Source organism: Corvus moneduloides, chromosome 3, assembly GCF_009650955.1.
Source record: "Corvus moneduloides isolate bCorMon1 chromosome 3, bCorMon1.pri, whole genome shotgun sequence".
In the NCBI taxonomy this organism is placed as follows: domain Eukaryota; kingdom Metazoa; phylum Chordata; class Aves; order Passeriformes; family Corvidae; genus Corvus; species Corvus moneduloides.
The window spans coordinates 25,704,043-25,720,605 of NC_045478.1; the positions used below are offsets into that span (position 1 = coordinate 25,704,043).

Genomic DNA, 16,563 nt, shown 5'->3' on the forward strand with positions numbered 1-16,563 from the left:
TGTCTCTCAGTGTAGAATCATAGCATACAGGTATAATTGCACGTTTCAGCATATTTGCCTTTAGCATCTATAAAACCTGCTACTACCTTTCAGCTAAAGGCTCAAACACAGCCTGTGGGTTTTTTACGAGGGTTGTCATGTACATTTAAATCTTCCCCCACCTCCACTTCTGGAATTGCCTTCAGATCAGTGTTCATAGACACTGCATTAAGACAAGACTCCCTTTTCCTTGAGGCACAGTTGAGAACCTCAGTAAAAATATTTTGTTATCTGCTAGCAAAGAACTGTGTAACATACTGACAGAAGTACAAAGGATACATAAATACAAACAAACATATATATGTAGATTGACTGGTTACTTTATACACAGAGTGAATACATAAATGAAAGAAAGTCTGTCGCACATTCAGCAGAGGAAGCACCCAAGAACTAATGCTCAACACTTGCCACAGGTCTAGTGCCATACCAATACCCTCAAAATTAAACAAATTATCAATGCCAAAATATTGCATACTAGACTAACATATCTTAAAAAGCATTAGTATAGCCATCTGCTTGGTAGATTCCTAGGAGTCAAGATCTGAGTCTCTCCACAAAAGTAAGAATGGGCATAATGGACCACACCAAAACCTCTTTAGGTCAGCACTGTCTCTCCAGTGGAAAATTACTGAAAAAAAAAACGAGAGGAAAGAAAAAACCAAAGTATTCCCTTTACCTTCTCAGAGTCCAGCAATATACAGTTCAGGGCTTTACTGAGGGAAAGGTGGTTTTGTACATTTTTGATAGTCTTAAAATTGTTTTCAAATATTTGCTGGATTTGCTTCAGAAACCATGTAGTTTGCCAGCACTCTGAACACTTCCACAACCTCATGAGGTGCAATGTGGAAATACACGTTCTGAGAAGACCCCATCTGGTAGTCTCTTTTGGTGCTCACTGGCTCTTTTTGAGAATGCTCCATGTTCGCCTTCTGCACATACTCATGATTTTAAGGACCTCAAGTACATCCCCCTTCCACCATTTCTTTTCCAAGCTGACAAGTCCTTGTCTGAATAGCAATTTCTCATACGGAAATCATTTAGTATCCTTGTTTTGCATCTCTGTTGTTCTTCCATGTCAGCTACATTATTTTTCAGATGAGGAAATTAGCATTACACATTAAAGAATTCAGAACAGCACCAATTTGTACAACCATATAGTAACCCCTGAGCTCCGTGAGTTGCATAATAAAGCTGTGCAGCACCATTTTCCTTGATGTGCTCCTTCTTTCTCACGATAAATCTCCTTACACTCACTAATTCCCTTACTTTATTATACATTTTACCATTTTTCCCTGGGGAAGTCATGAGTTTTTCTCTAACTTCCCTCTAGTATCATGTTTGCTACACTCCACCCTTCAAGCACAAAAGCCAGTTAGGGTTCCCTAACCACAGTTAATAGTACAGTTGCTCTCAAGCAGTTTTACATGCTTTGGTAAATACTGCCTCACAGTGCTCTTTGCTAACCCCTATTTTGCTGGCTTTTTCTGTTATTTTCTCACTTCAGACACTGCAGTTTGGGCCACCAGAGAGTTGAGAGACCAGCAGTTCTCTGATCCACTTTCCTACAAACTAAAATTCTTCAGGACTGCCTCTTTGGGACTCCTTATGGTGACCGGTGACACAGAAAATTCATTTGGTATTTGGCTTTGTCAAACCTTCATGGCATCCTGGCCTCTGTCAGCAGTAGTGTGGCCAGCAGGACCAGGACCAGTGATTCTCCCCCTGTACTGAGCACTGGTGAGGCCACACCTTGAGTGCTGCATCCAGGTCTGGGCCCCTCAATTCAGAAACGACATTGAGGTGCTGGAGTGACTCCATAGAAGGAGAGCAGAGCTGGTGAAGTGTCTGGACCACAAGTCCTGTGTGGAGCGCCTGAGGGAGCTGGGGGTGTTTAGTCTGGAGGAGGCTCAGGAGGGACCTTATTGCTCTCTACAACTGCCTGAAAGGAGGTTATAGCCACCCGAGGGTTGGTCTCTTGTCCCAGGAACTAGTGACAGGATGCGAGGACATAGTCTTAAACTGTGCCAGGGGCAGTTTAGGCTTAATATTAGGAAGAATTTTTTAATAGGAAGGGTGATTAGATATTGGAATGGGCTGCCCAGGGAAGTGGTGGAGTTACTGTCCCTGGAGATGTTTACGGAAAGACTCAATGCCATGGTCTAGTTCACCAGGTGGTGTTGGGTCATAGGTTGGACTCGATGATCTCAGAGGTCTTTTCCAACCTAATTAACTCTGTGACACTGTATCCAGCAGCATTCGGCTGTACCAAGCCTCCACCGGCGCCGGGCAGGGCCGGAGCTAGGCCGAGCACGCCCCATTTCCGACCAGGCCCACGGGACGGCACAGCCGCTCCGCGCCCCGCAGCTGTACGGGCACGGCAGGGCCGCCGCCCGCCCCTTCTGCGCAGGCGCAGCGGGGCCGTGCGCGGAGGCGGGTTTGAACCGTGGCGGGCGCTGTAAGCTGCCGGGCTGTGCCGCCAATGGAGCGCGTCCTGAAAGGTACCGGCTTGGCCGCCGTGCGGTGGCTTCTCCCGGCGCGGCTCCGCGCTGCCCCTGCCCCCTGTCTCCTTGCGGCCCTTGTCTTGGCGCTTCCCGGCAGGGCGGGTGACGGGCCGCTGTGGGGGCCCGGCCCGCGGTCGCGGAGTAGTCAGGGCTCCCCCGCGGGCTGCTCTGACTCGCCGCGAACCCGCCCGATCCCGGCGGCGCGGCCTGGTCGGCCCCGGCTGGAAGCGGCTGTGCCCGGGCGCAGGGGCGGGCAGGGCCGGGCTCTTGCCTCCGCTCGGGCTGCCCCTTTAGGGTGGCTCCCAGTGGGGCACTGCCTGGCGACCCCTCTGCTCTTCCCACCCCGGCCGATCGTGGCTTTCTTCTGCATCTCAAAATTTCTGCCTCCCCAAGTTGCCCTCTCATGGCCATTTTCCTCTGCGATCACCGCCTTCTCTGAGACCTTCTAAGGCTGGCGTTTACAAGAACCCATCTCTACTCAGAGCTCTTCTAGTTCAAAAAAGCGCCCAGCACTTCCACATTTTTCTTTCCATCAACTGTACAAAAACTCCTGTCTTTTGCTGGAATATATTTGATTAGCTAAAATAGTCTAATTATTGTAAAATACACCTTTGATCCTACTGCATGTGCATGGAGCTTTGAAGTAGCATCCCTTTAAGTTCCTAGTTAGACCTTTACTGAAATGTTCCGATCTGTTTTCCTAGGAGAATTTTAGCTGTGAAAGTTCTAAAATATTTGATGTAAGAGGAAGATACTATCTTTTCAAATGCAAGTGAAATGTTTTTCACAATTGAACAATCAAGGGAAAAAGCAACTCTGGCAGAATCTGCCCCAGTCTAGTAGTAGAATGAATACAGTTAAAAGCACATTGGAGCAGACTTGTCTTAAATTCCCATTTATATCTGAAGTACTGATAATAAGATTTTTCCCAGTGCTTTGTGTGAAGCAGTGGTTTATGTTTCATATTTCTCTTGTATGACAAAAATGTTTCTAGTAATTGTAAAAATATTTTAATCTTTGTAAAAGATACTTCTATTATTGGAGCATTATTCTGGTTTTCATTTATAAAGAAGACAGATGAGACTGCATAATAATTAATCAGAAGAACATGCTTAATTATCTTAGTAGCTAAGATAATTAAGCAATATTTGCTAAGGATGACCCTTTTAAATTGAAACTCTCAGTTTTATTCATGAGTTCTGAGAGTTGCCTGGCCTGCAGTTTGCATGAAGTTGTTTTTGCTGAACTGCCATTTCTCCAGTTTTTGGAATTTTCCTGATTTGTCATTCAAAATGGGAAAGTGGCATGGCCAGTGGAACTGTAGGTCACTTTAGTGTCTGTCCTATGTAAAATCAATGAAGGGATTGTTATGAGTTTTATTTGCTTATCCCTTCTTGTCACTACTTCTGTCTTTGGTTGGTTGGTTGAAGATATTCTCAACCAAGGCTGATTTGATCCCTTGAAGAGTTTATTAGTCTGCTTAATAAAGCAAGCTAATTAAATCTGAATACCTAAAGTTGCATAAGGCAACAGACATTAAATTTCATTAGCTGCCATTGTATGAACTTAATTTTGGGTGTTTCAATACAAATAAAGTGACAATTGAAGCCAATTGGAAACTGTTACATGATATTTCTGCAAAATTTTCTGGGAGTTTGGGCAAGGAATAATTCTATTGTGGTGATTCTATTTTGTTCTGTAAGTTGTGTTATATCAACTAGTTTTCAAATTTTTAATTAAAGATTAACAGTGATTAAATAATGGTAAGGCTGAGCAGTCAGGTAAAGATAATGTATTGCTTGTTAAGCTGGTAGTGTGTTTTAAACAGATGAAGTGAAAAGTCAGACTTCTAAGTTATTTCCATTACAACTAATTTAGGGGACATAAATACACTAAAAAAATTCTGCTGCTAAAATCTGACACTCAGTTTACTAAAAGCTGTATTTGCAACTGAATGTGATCTGTATAAAAGAAACTTCTATTGAAAAGGCAGTTTGACCAGTTTTACCATGGTATGTGCTTCATAAGTTGTTGTGTTCTCTCTTCTGATCCAGGTATTTCTGCATTTGTGGAAGTTTGGTCATCTAGCAGAACAGAAAATTACTCAAAAACCTTCGAACAGCAACTTCTTGATATGGGAGCAAAAGTAAGGAGACTATTTTGAAATAAATAGAATAGGAAAGATCTTAATTATAAATTAGCGTGCTTGTTCTGCTTGTCACGTATATTTCTATTTAATATGAGTTTTTAAAGGGCAGGAAGGGAGAAAATCAGAGACCTTAGAATAGACCAACATACTGTAAAATTCTTGCTACTGACGGATGGGAAATGCATCTAGAGCCTTTCTACATCTACAGACCTCTTTGCATATTAATGTGATAGCATGCATTTCTTGGGAAGTATTGGGTTTGCCACATACTGTGGGCAAAGCAAATCTAAGTGTTGAAAACCTGTGGTTTACAAGTATGTACCTTATATTGTTCTGTTTTCATCCACTTGTAAGCAGCTGTTCTGTTATTAGTACAATATTTTCTAACTCAAGTACCATGATGTTTTATTCTTCCATTCACTCGCCCACATATTTGGATCAATTCCAGAAAGTGCTAGTAAAAATACATCTAAGAGTTTCAGTATATGTCTCAATGATTTTTTCCATACCAGATATAGTTGACTTGTAGGTGCAAAACATGTTTAATTGCCAGCTGTAACATTTCAACCAGAGACCAAAGTCAAACTGGCATCTTCCCTTCTTGCACATTATCACCGGTTAAGGGAGATTTTTACAACCCACATCATGCTCTAAAAATGTGTGGACTCCCAGAGTTCTTTAAATGGGCATGTTTAGATGTCTCTTACAGTAATTTAGGAAATCATGCTGATCTCCCTCCCCAAATCCTCTTTCTGTATGAAGTTAGCTGAGTGAGTGTGACCAGAACAGTAGGATAACTGGTTTTATTATTAAAGCAAACATGACTCTCAATAAATCACTTGAGTGAAAAGAACAAGAAATATTTCTATGCTGTACTATCAGACCTATGTAATTCTATTCTGATGATGCTAGATTTTTTTCTCACAGAAAATATGGCAGAAGCATAAGGCTTCGAAATTCTTCAAAATGATCAAAATAACCAAATATGGTGCAGGCAGGTGATACAAATGAGCCTGTTTAGCAGATCCCTATGACTGAATAGGGATGGTCATGCCCCTTCCCTATTCCAGACACTTCCCTGTTCTTGGCTGAGCACATGATAGTAAGCTGCCTTGGTTCGCTATGTCAGGAAATTAAATTCTAAATTAGTTTTTCACTAGATTGTTGATTCAGACATCTCAAAGTAAGTTCAGCTGAGCAGCAGAAGATGCGCAGCGTAAGGAGAAGAGGTGGGAAAGGAGAGAAGGAGGTGTAGGGTGGTGCTTCTCCATAATTTGGAGGCAAAGCTGCATCAGTCAGCCTTAGGACATGGACTGTGAGGCAGATACTGGTAAAAGTAAGCAAGCAATTGCAGCTGGAGTCATAATTTATTCTATAAGAGATTAATGGATCATTGTATACCTAGATACTTAAATATCATGGGGTTTTATCTTCTAAGAAGTCATAATCAGCTTGCCACCAGCAATGTTTAGAAAAGACAAATAGTTTTCTTAAAGCTAAGCACAGACCCAGCATGCTGTAAGCCAAGTATAATGATGCAACTGAGGGTGCAACAGAAAGCTGCGGAGCCATTTCCATTTGCTGGGGGAGATGCCGCAGTAAAAAATGAGTTCTTTAGATCTCGCCAGGTCAAAAATCTCAACTGATCAAGCAGTTCTGTGTAGGGTCCTTAGTCTCCACAAAGGAAACCTTGTTTGTGAAGAATGGAGTACTTAGAACTGAAAACATCACTTGCCTATGGAGGCTGATAGCTGAAAGTTTGATCATCTGTGCTACTTTAATTTTCTGTATTTCTCATTTTTCAAAGCATTCCCATTTAATTTTTGTTTGTAGTATCTTCAGCCTTCCCTCAAAACAAAAAGTGATTTTTATTGACAAAAATTAGTTTAAAAAGTGAGGTTATCTGTACTCTTTAAGCCTGAGTTCTTTACTGCCTAAAAGATATTTTGTTATTTCTTTGGATAGTGGCATCTGCTTTCTATACTGGCTGATGCATGAGAAATTATGTTGCACTACATAAATAAACATGTTGCAAAATTAGTAATACACATAGAGTAGGAAGTTGAAAACAGTAACCTCGGGCAGTTTGAAAACAAAAGGCTACTCCATGTCTTTAGCCTGCATCAGCTTGACTAATGAGACTGGAGTGTTTGTTGCTTGAGTCTTTGTGTGAATTTGGGAAAGATCAAAAGAGTCCTTGACATAATGTTTAAAATAAATTTTTACGCTAATGGTTTATACACTAAAAATGGACTACACTAGCTGGTTTCATTAGCATTTTCCAATTATCAGACTTAAATATGAGCTCTCTGTGTATTTCTGCAGGTTTCAAAAACTTTGAACAAGCACGTGACCCATGTAGTCTTCAAAGATGGACGTTTGACTACATGGAAAAAGGCACAGAAGATGGGTGTAAAAATAGTTTCTGTACTCTGGGTGGAAAAGTGAGTACTCGTGGTTATAATGAATATGGCCTATTTCAGAGATAATAGATTCTAGTATTGGTTTATTGAAAAACTTAAATACGGAAACCATTTTATTAATGTACTTGAAATAGTGATAAATATATGAGTAAATTACAACTTTCCTTTGACATTATTCCTATTATAAACCATGTGACTCACATAAAAAGGTAAAGCGTTAACTCTTAAAAAATGAATGTGTTCAACTAATTTCATAGTATATTTGTTAACAGTGTTCTGCTCCTGTACTCTCTGATGGTATGCATAGGCAATGAAGGCCATACTTATGTTGAATAGAATTCTTCCATTTTCATAAGAAAAAGCACATTTCACCAAGGGCATTGTATTGTTTCTATACTTAAATCCTGTAAACAGAATATATCCTAGCAAGACAGAAAAAGATCCTTATATATGCTGGTTTTTAAGGTATTTGGCAAGTTCAGGACAGAACCACATGAAGATTCTCTACTACCATATGGAAAAAGTTAAATTTATTTTTTAAAAAATTAAAGAAAAATTTAATCTGTGCAACCAGTCCTTTAGAATTTGCTACTCCATAGCTGCGTCTCTGAGTTTACAAAGTGCTTGTGAGGCCTAACTAAAATTTCAAATGAAGTGTAAAACACAGTTTATGAATATGCATGTGTTAAACACTCTAATCGATAAATCAATGAGATGATGGAAATTAGAATATAAATCAAATAAAGAGGGCCTTACCTATACCAATTGTAATATGCATGGTGTGGTCTAAGTGCAAACATTTTGGGCTTGTTTTTTTTTAAAAAGTGTGGGCACAAGGAGGGAGGGCAAATCTGGGGTCTACAGGCACTTAAATGTAGGCCAGTACAACTCGAAAACTTGTGATGCAAGTCTGTTAGCCAAAAAAGAAATTCATGCAGATCTGCAGAAGAAGGGTTTTTCTTTTTTTTTTTAAGTATGTCAAATAGAGAAGCTTCAGCCACACAGCCCAGCCAGCTTTAACACCAAGCAAGAAATACCTTTAGTTCCCTAAAATGAGGGCAATGCAAAATTTTATTTATGTGAATGTATCTTTCTGGGACCTGGTGCTGTTTGAATGTGTGACAATGATGAGGATTTCAATACAGTTGTAAAATTAAATATGCTCTTCAGGTGGCGAAGTGTATAAATACAGAATTTGAAATCTTAGTCACATGAACTATAAACTATTTGAGGACTTGGATGTGCTGTAGTAAAAAGGATCTCATGAAAGTCCAGGTGAATAGAATCAGCAATGGAAGAATGAGAGTGCTTTACAGGGGAGAGTCTAGGATATGTCATACAGAAACACTCTTTCTGTAATAGCAATGCCACCACAAGAATCTCCTCTGCATGGCTGTAAGGCATTGAGTGGATGAACACTGTAGAAAGCTGAAGCATAGAAACAACTGAATGTGTGATACTCTAGGGGACAGCATGGAGCTTTGAAATCCAGTTGTAAAAGCCTCAAGAAACTTTAAATTTTGCTGGATAACAGCAACAAAGGAAAAGACAAGAGAAAGCATCTAGAGGGAAAACTTAGGCTGTTTGGTAGGAAACAGAAGGCTAGCATCTTCCTGGTATTTTTCAAGTGTTCCTATCATCACTTTCTGACCAAAGCAAGGTCTTGGTGCGTGGCTTAGAAGATGAAGTTTGTTGGAACTGGGGGAATCATCTGAAATAGATGTATTTTATTGCAGAGGAGGACCCAAGCTGTGAATTATGATTGAACTTCTCTGTAATTTTTTCTTCTGCCCTTCAGTTTAAGGTAAATGCCAAAAGGTACAGATGAACATACAGCTTAGATTGGTGTATACTGTAAGCAGAATTCATGAAAATATCATGTCCTTGGACAAAGTATAGGTTAGGAGCAGTAGATGCTTATATAAGTGATAGTAATGAATATTCTTACTGGTCATGGGGTTATTCAAATGAGGCACAGGCAGTACAAAGTTAAATGAATCTGTGCTAGTATACATGCAAATTTTTGGTTTTTGTAATAAGATGAGAGAACCACAATGCCTGACTAAATTACATGTCTAGTATATCCATGTCTCAAACATGGATATACTAGACTGGTAGGCAGAAGACAGTCTATTGAACCCTGGAACAATATAAATAGGAAGGACTGAATAATATGTACCAGTAAAATTGTGGTCCTGTGTGAATGGAAACTTAGTTTGAACCTGATAACTGTTGCAGTGGGGATCCTGCAACACGCATATACCAAACCAGGAGTCCCGTGGAAAGGAAATATCTTTGGACAGACAGATTCTTGCTAGCTGTTTCAGAGATGTTTATTTCTCCAGCCGCATGGCCGGAGCTCTGCTGAGGAACTGCTCCAGTCACGGGACCAAGGGTCCTTCTGCCCGCGCAGGGAACACAAACCAACCAATGGGAACGAGGCTGAGCAGGGGCAGGGAAACCCCGTGTCTGTGCCCTCAGGGCCCCTCTCCCAGGGCTATACGGCGGGGGAGGAGACCCCAACACCTCACCCGTTTTATTTTAATAAAAGGAGAATGAAAACAACTGGATAAACATAACAAGAACAGTTTCAAGGCAAAACAAGCCACCCTCCTGAGTCTTTAAATGTCCAATCAGATTCTGTGGAACATCTTAGGGCTGACAGAAGGGAGACAGGACTCTCTGAGCATGCTTTGTGGGGAAACTGAGGCAGGAGAGGGTTTAACTTCTTCCCTCCCCCTTTTCATCCCCCACTCGGCATTGGAAAGGGATTTTTGGGGAAACAATTGGCAAAAGCATGGTTTTGTGAGGGAAACCATGGATGAAAAAACGGATTGGGAATACACTGGGGGTAATAGGACATAGGATAAAAGGGAAAGGTGGGATTAGGAAAGGGAAACTGTAGGGGGGGTTTACAATGGAGATATTGTCTAACATGACTACGATTTTTTGCATATATACTGCCTTTTACAGGAACACCATCAGGCCCAGTGACCTGCGATGCTTGTAACCCTTTTCTACCTAGTACAATTTTGAATTCCACGACTTCTCAAGCTTGGGATGCATTTTTCAGGGTTATTCTTTTTAATAGCAGTTCTATGCACGAATATGTCTTGCTGGTTGTCACACCTTGTTATAAAACCATAATTTTGCTTAACATTATACCATTTTACTATCCCTAAGGTCTTAGTTACTATGATCTTTTCCTTTTTCCGAGTGGCTGCTGTTTTCTGTCTCGCTGCGTCTTTGCCCTCTCTTTCGGTTGCTCCCGTGTTGGAATTGTCGGGGCTGCTGGTGCCTGCGCGCTCTTCCCGGGGTCGCGTTCGGGGCTGCGCGGGCCGGGCCGGGCCGCGCCGCTCAGTTCTCCGTGCGTCGCCTCCTCTGGTCGCAGCTTCGCTGCCGCTGCCGGGCGCTGCACACACATCTTGGCCGGGCCCCCGAGCGACGACCCCCCCGCGCCCTGCTCCAGCGCGCGTCTCGGCTGGGCGCGGCTCCGTTCCACCGCCACCGCCGCCAGCCGCCGCCCACGCGCCTCCCCTCTCGGTCGGGCGTTCACGGGGCTCGCTCCACCACGCGCTGCACAGGACCGGGCGGGCACCGCCGGGTCCCGCCGCCCCTCGCTCCGCCGCCGACACTGCGGCTCGCGTGGCTCCGCCCGCGCACGGGAACTGCCTCGCTGCTGCTCGCAGAGCGCTCGGTGCACGTGGCCTGGGCCGCACGGTCCCTGCGCCAGGCTTCCCTTCGCCAGGACACAGCTGACATTGCTCAACAGTCTCGGTAACTAAATAATATTCAAGAAAATATTCTTCCATCGGCATATATTTTGACTCCAGTATTAACTGTGTCCAAACGGTTTTCCAAAAGCCCTTGGTAAGAATTAAATCCCAAGAAACATAGAAAAAGTTCTTAAACAACCATGCCAGGAAGTGTTTCAGTTCTTTTTGAGCTTGAATCAAGCTAAAATTTACAAATCGTTTTTCAAGAATCATTTTAAGTTTAAGATAAATGTCCATATGCGGCTCTGAGAGCCAAGAGTCTTCCCACGGTTCCTCCATAGTTTAGATATGGAATAGCAAAGCAAAACCAAGAAGAGGAATCCAAAGTTTCCAGGGTTTACTCACACAAATCAGTCGCTTAGGGATCGGGGATCGTTCTGCTCTCAATTCTCCACCATTTGTTGCAGTGGGGATACTGCAACACGCATATATCAAACCAGGAGTCCCGTGGAAAGGAAATATATATGGACAGACAGATTCTTGCTAGCTGTTTCAGAGATGTTTATTTCTCCAGCCGCATGGCCGGAGCTCTGCCCAGGAACTGTTCCAGTCACGGGACCAAGGGTCCTTCTGCCCGCGCAGGGAACACAAACCAACCAATGGGAACGAGGCTGAGCAGGGACAGGGAAGCCCCGTGCCTCCCCTCAGGGCCCCTCTCCCAGGGCTACACGGCGGGGGAGGGACCCCAACAGATAACTGTGTAAGCAAATCATGCAGGGTTCCTATGAGTTTTATTATTGCTAAAAAAGATGGCTTGATTAACCAGCTGCTTCATTCAGTAGCAAGCGGAACATTCTCAAAAAGGTCAGAAATGCTGTGAAATGTTATCTCAGCAAATGTAATAGTATGTGTCAACTTTCTGGTGCAGACTGGGGGTTGGTGACTCCTGTAGAGTGCAGTGCAAAACCAAGTATGTTAATTATTGCTTGGTCTTAATTGGTTTGTGGATTGTTGTTCAAAGTATGTCAGAGGACCTTCTTGTAAGTATGTCTACAGTATAAAATAGGTGTTCCTACTGGAACACCAAACCCAAGAAATTCTATGAATGCTTAAATTTTAAAAGGAGTCTACTTAAAATGGAAGAAGTACTGTTAAGAAGCTAAGACTGAAGGGAATAAAATTCTTGCTGATATCAAGGAGACTGTTTAAAGCAGTCCTCTTAAGCATATCAGAAAGATGGTCGTCACACTTTGGGACTTAGAGTAGACATTTTCATAGCATTGTCACCTCATCAGTAGTCAAAAGTCAAATTAAATAGAACATAAAGCTTCGTATAGTGGAACGACGGCATTTTATTGTGGCTATATTGGGAATGTTGCCAGAGGATGGCAATGAGCTTGACTGAAGTTGTAAAATAGTTTTCTTACAAGATGTGATTGAAGAGACAGTCTGGAAAAGAAGTAGAAGTGGAGGAGGCAGTCTACTGTGATGACAAAGGTTTGTGTAGAGAGGCTGAATGGGAAATGAATGTATATTTTCCTTTCCAGCAGAAGAATTGGAAAGTGTTACATCAATACACATGGAGACAGATTCAGAGAAAACAGTAAATGATGGGGTTTTAATAACACAGGGTTAGGCTATAGAACTCCTTGTTGCAGAATCATAGTGAGCAAAGATTTTCATGGGTTTAAAAAATTGCTGAAGCAATTAAACAGTTCATTTTATCAAAACCCAAATATAGTATTGCATCTGACCATCTGACAACCAGAAATCTGTGGAACACAGTAAACTGAGAATGTTTGGCTGTGTTTTTATGTTCTTACATGCTCTTGGGAATCTTGATATTGGAGGATATTGCAGGATGCTGCGGTATATGATATTTAATCTGGATGCTACTTTTTGATGTTTGAAAATACCAGACAAGGAAGGAAATAATATATACAATTATTCCAGCATTTTCTGGTTCTTCCGCTTTGTGGAAAATACTCTCGCATTTAACAGCTAGTGGACCCCTACTTCCAACCTGTTAGACTTAGACCCTAGTGTTGCCTTCCCCTGAGCAGTGCTTGAGCCTCTCAGAGGAATATGCCCTATGAGCTGAAAAGTGCTGTAATACTTAGATTTCTCCATAAAAGCCTGAAACGTTTGAATGGTTTGTGCAGTATTTAGTGATCATTGCCTTGTTGAATTCTTACTGGATTTCTAGTGCTCTCTCCAATGATCTGCCTCAAACTTTTATTGGAAGCTTCTGCTCTATAGTACAAGCATCTATTTGAGCCTAAACTGTGTATGCAGTCCTACAGTTTAGGAAGTAATTTGAGAAGACAACTCTTTAAGATGAAAATTGAAAATCAAAAAAATTCGTAACTGCAGAGTAAAGTTATTTTAATTTTCTTTTTAAATTGTTGATACATATGTCTAACTTTAAAAATAGCAAACAAAAGTCGTGGACTTGCTGTCATGCAAATAAATTTAAAATTTAGTGCAAAATGAGTGACAGCTTTACAATCACTGAGAAAAAGTTTTTTACTGCTTCTTCAACACAAACACTTCAGTGAGCATCCTAAAATAAAAATCAAAACCCAGAACAAAAAGAACCTGATATAAGATGAAATTGCAACAATCTGTCCAAATTATGAACACTTAATACTTCCACATCAAACGCATAATTGTGAAGCTCTACCTGTGTTTTCTTAGTAAGGTAACTCATCCCACAAATAAGTTATATAAATCATTTACATTCAAATTTTTCTGCGAAGTAAAGAATTCTTAGATTTAATGGTAAATTTTTCATCACTTTAGATTCTCTGAATCAATAAAATCTCTGAATTAATGTGACTTTTCATGTAGTCTACATCTGTGCTGATTATTATCCAGAATTTAATAACTGTCACTGAAGTCCAGCTGCTGAATCTCTGTCTTTGATGCTCCTGAGAACTCTAAATTCAGTGAGTTTGACAAATACTTGCAGTGGTTTGTCCTTCTCATCCATTCAAACGCAAGTAAGGATGAGGCTGTAACTACAGTGCAGGCTCACACTGTGTAGCAGTTCCATCGCTAGGTGTCACCAGAGCCACACGAGCGGCTGCTGGGAGCACAGTCCAACAACTTGGAAAGGTGTGGAAAATAACATGAGTGGGAATCTTGCTGTTTCAGAACTGCAATTTGGAGGGCATCATTGGCACAAAAAATTGTATCACATATTTGGCGTGTAATAAACAGAAGCAGAGAGTGAGGGTAATATTATGGTACTTACCTTAAAAGTTACACACTTAAGAAGAGCTGGTGTTTCATTATCGGAGGGCTTAAAGAACTCTTCTTGCAATAAAGGTCTCATTCTTAAAACCAAACAAAACCAAGAGAAAAAACCTCCACCAAACCTTCTTTAATTTGTTGTGCAGGTGTCAAGAAACTGGAGTCCATGTTGATGAATCCCTATTTCCTGCAGTAGACACTAATAAAGGATTTCTACTACCAATCAAAAAAGTAAGTATCTGATTTTTTTTTTTTTTTAATGGGCCTAGAATAATAAACTTTAAAGTTTGAACTTGACTTTTTGACCTCAGGCATTTGAACTGTTTATTTTCAGAACATTCTGTAAACCCTACCTATCCATCTGAGTAAGAGTTTAAAGATAGTCTATTGCTGTACTCATGTGACATCTTATCTGAAGAAAGTATACTAAAAATCACGTTTCTGTATTGGTGATTTAAAAAATGAAGATTTAAATTCAAATTATATAATGATGACTAATCAGAAAAACATGACTACTATGTGGCTTATGTTTCACAGAGTTGCAACAAATACTAGTATTTAAAAAACTACCTTTAAATCTTTAACTTTGCCGCAAGCAAAAAAAAAGATTTGTTAGGTTCTTTCTTATTTAATATTAAAGCTTATTTTGCAAAATGTTAACTTCTATAATTACCTGTGACTCTCAAGGAGGTGATAAGCGGGATAAATATCAATAATAAATACTGTGACAAAGTGATAGGCAAAATAGGAGGTGTAGTTATTTTGACAGTTTTATACATATAATTAATAGTTTTGCCTGTCTTGTAGCACAAATGTATGCAGCCAAAAGACTATGTTGAAAAAACTCCAGAAAATAATAGAAAGCTTCAGAGAAGACTGAGCCAAATAGCTAAAGAATTGGCTCTACAAAAAACAGCAGTTAATGCTGGTAAGAACTATTTTTTACTAAGATTCAAATATGTGAAGTTATTTCTTTAAAGCACTTGATGGGGTTTTGGTGTTTGTTGGCTGGGGGTTTTTTTGAGTCTTGCATCTTGCCATGAGAAATGAAGTTGATGTAATTTTTACAGAGTTCTTTGCAATTCTGTTGTGTTAAGGCATCTGTAATGATCTTAGATCTAAGAAAACTCTTTATTTTTGGCAAGTTTTTTTGAAAAAAGAAAAGAGACTTCATCTGAAGCTGTTACAGTATTTAAATATTAATACATAAATACAATTTCTTTGTGTAGAAACAGATGTACCGGTTTTATTGTTTGAAGACAACGGTTCACTTATATACAGCCCTGTTAATAAGATAAAAGATCAATGCAATGCAATGGAAAGAAGAATAAAGAATATGAGGGAAAAAAGAGAGAATCCTTCTACTGGTAAGAAGTTAAATTTTACTTACTTATGAAGATGCACAAATGGCTGCTGGTTTTATCGCTGACTTTTTTGTGTGCTTGTTGTGCTCTCGCCTTTAGAATTTTTTAATATCTTGATTTCATGTCTGGAGCACAGTGGTTGCAAAATAATTTTTTTATCACTAGTCTGCTCAAGAGGACTAATGTTTAAGCTAGACTTTCTAGCTGTGTAAATTGATATTATCACCTCTTGATTAAACTTTACAGCGAGACACTAAATCTTGTTTCCCGTTAAAGTATAAATTTTATTACTCCCACATCAACAGTTTAAAAAGTAGCCCAAAACTGATGAGGTATCTGTCCAGGTGCTGAAGAATGGGACTTAAAAAAGAAATAAATTTGATTAACCTAATTAAATAAATAGTTGATTTTTAAATGCATATTCTGATAAACTAAATCCAGATTGTAGTTTTCAGATATTTTTTTGGTGTTTGCATTACCTTACTGAGAAAATATTAGGGTCTAAGTTATTAGGTTTTGCCAGTTACTATAAAAAGTGTTGAATGTGGAACATCTTTTGGTGGGGGGAGGAAACTGTAGTACTCGAAGTTTTAAGATGCACATGTCAGCTAGACTGTCAATTTCTAATTTCAAAAACAGTTGTGAAAGTAATGAAACAGTAATACATGGATGAAAAATTAAATCTCAGTTTATTTTAGTGAGGCTTGTATTTATTTTCTGTTTGAATTTTAAGGTAAACCTTTAAAAATTTTAAAAGCATTTTTGCTATATCAAGACTTGGCTGCCAGTTGCAAGTTTTCACAGATTATTTAGTGAAATGCCTCAGCAGGCCTTAAAAATATCAGTAATAATTTCTAAATGGTTTGACATCATTCTTTCCTTTCAGAAAAATGTGCTGCTGAGTTACCTAGAAAAAATGCTTGCAAATATCTCATTGTTTTTTTGTATTCCTAGGTTCACAAATGACTCAAACACTTCCAAGTAGCTTACCAGGAGACTGCCCACTTTCTACTTGTGTCTTAACTAATTCAGAAGATGTGCTGCTACCAGGTAACTAACACAACTTGATATATATTACAGAAATTACAAATAATTCATGGCCTTTATATCTTACTT

At 40.0% G+C, this 16,563-nt stretch overlaps 1 protein-coding gene across 1 annotated transcript in view; it reads left to right on the plus strand.

Moving 5' to 3' along the window:
• Positions 1 to 2,439: 2,439 nt before the first annotated feature.
• The window catches only part of MCPH1 (microcephalin 1), a 131,798-nt gene continuing 117,674 nt past the window's right edge, over positions 2,440 to 16,563 (plus strand). The window contains 7 exon segments of the mRNA XM_032104607.1: positions 2,440 to 2,537; positions 4,595 to 4,686; positions 7,015 to 7,133; positions 14,230 to 14,314; positions 14,891 to 15,011; positions 15,313 to 15,450; positions 16,402 to 16,497. Coding sequence (XP_031960498.1) covers positions 2,519 to 2,537; positions 4,595 to 4,686; positions 7,015 to 7,133; positions 14,230 to 14,314; positions 14,891 to 15,011; positions 15,313 to 15,450; positions 16,402 to 16,497 — 670 coding nt within the window. The 5' untranslated portion in view covers positions 2,440 to 2,518.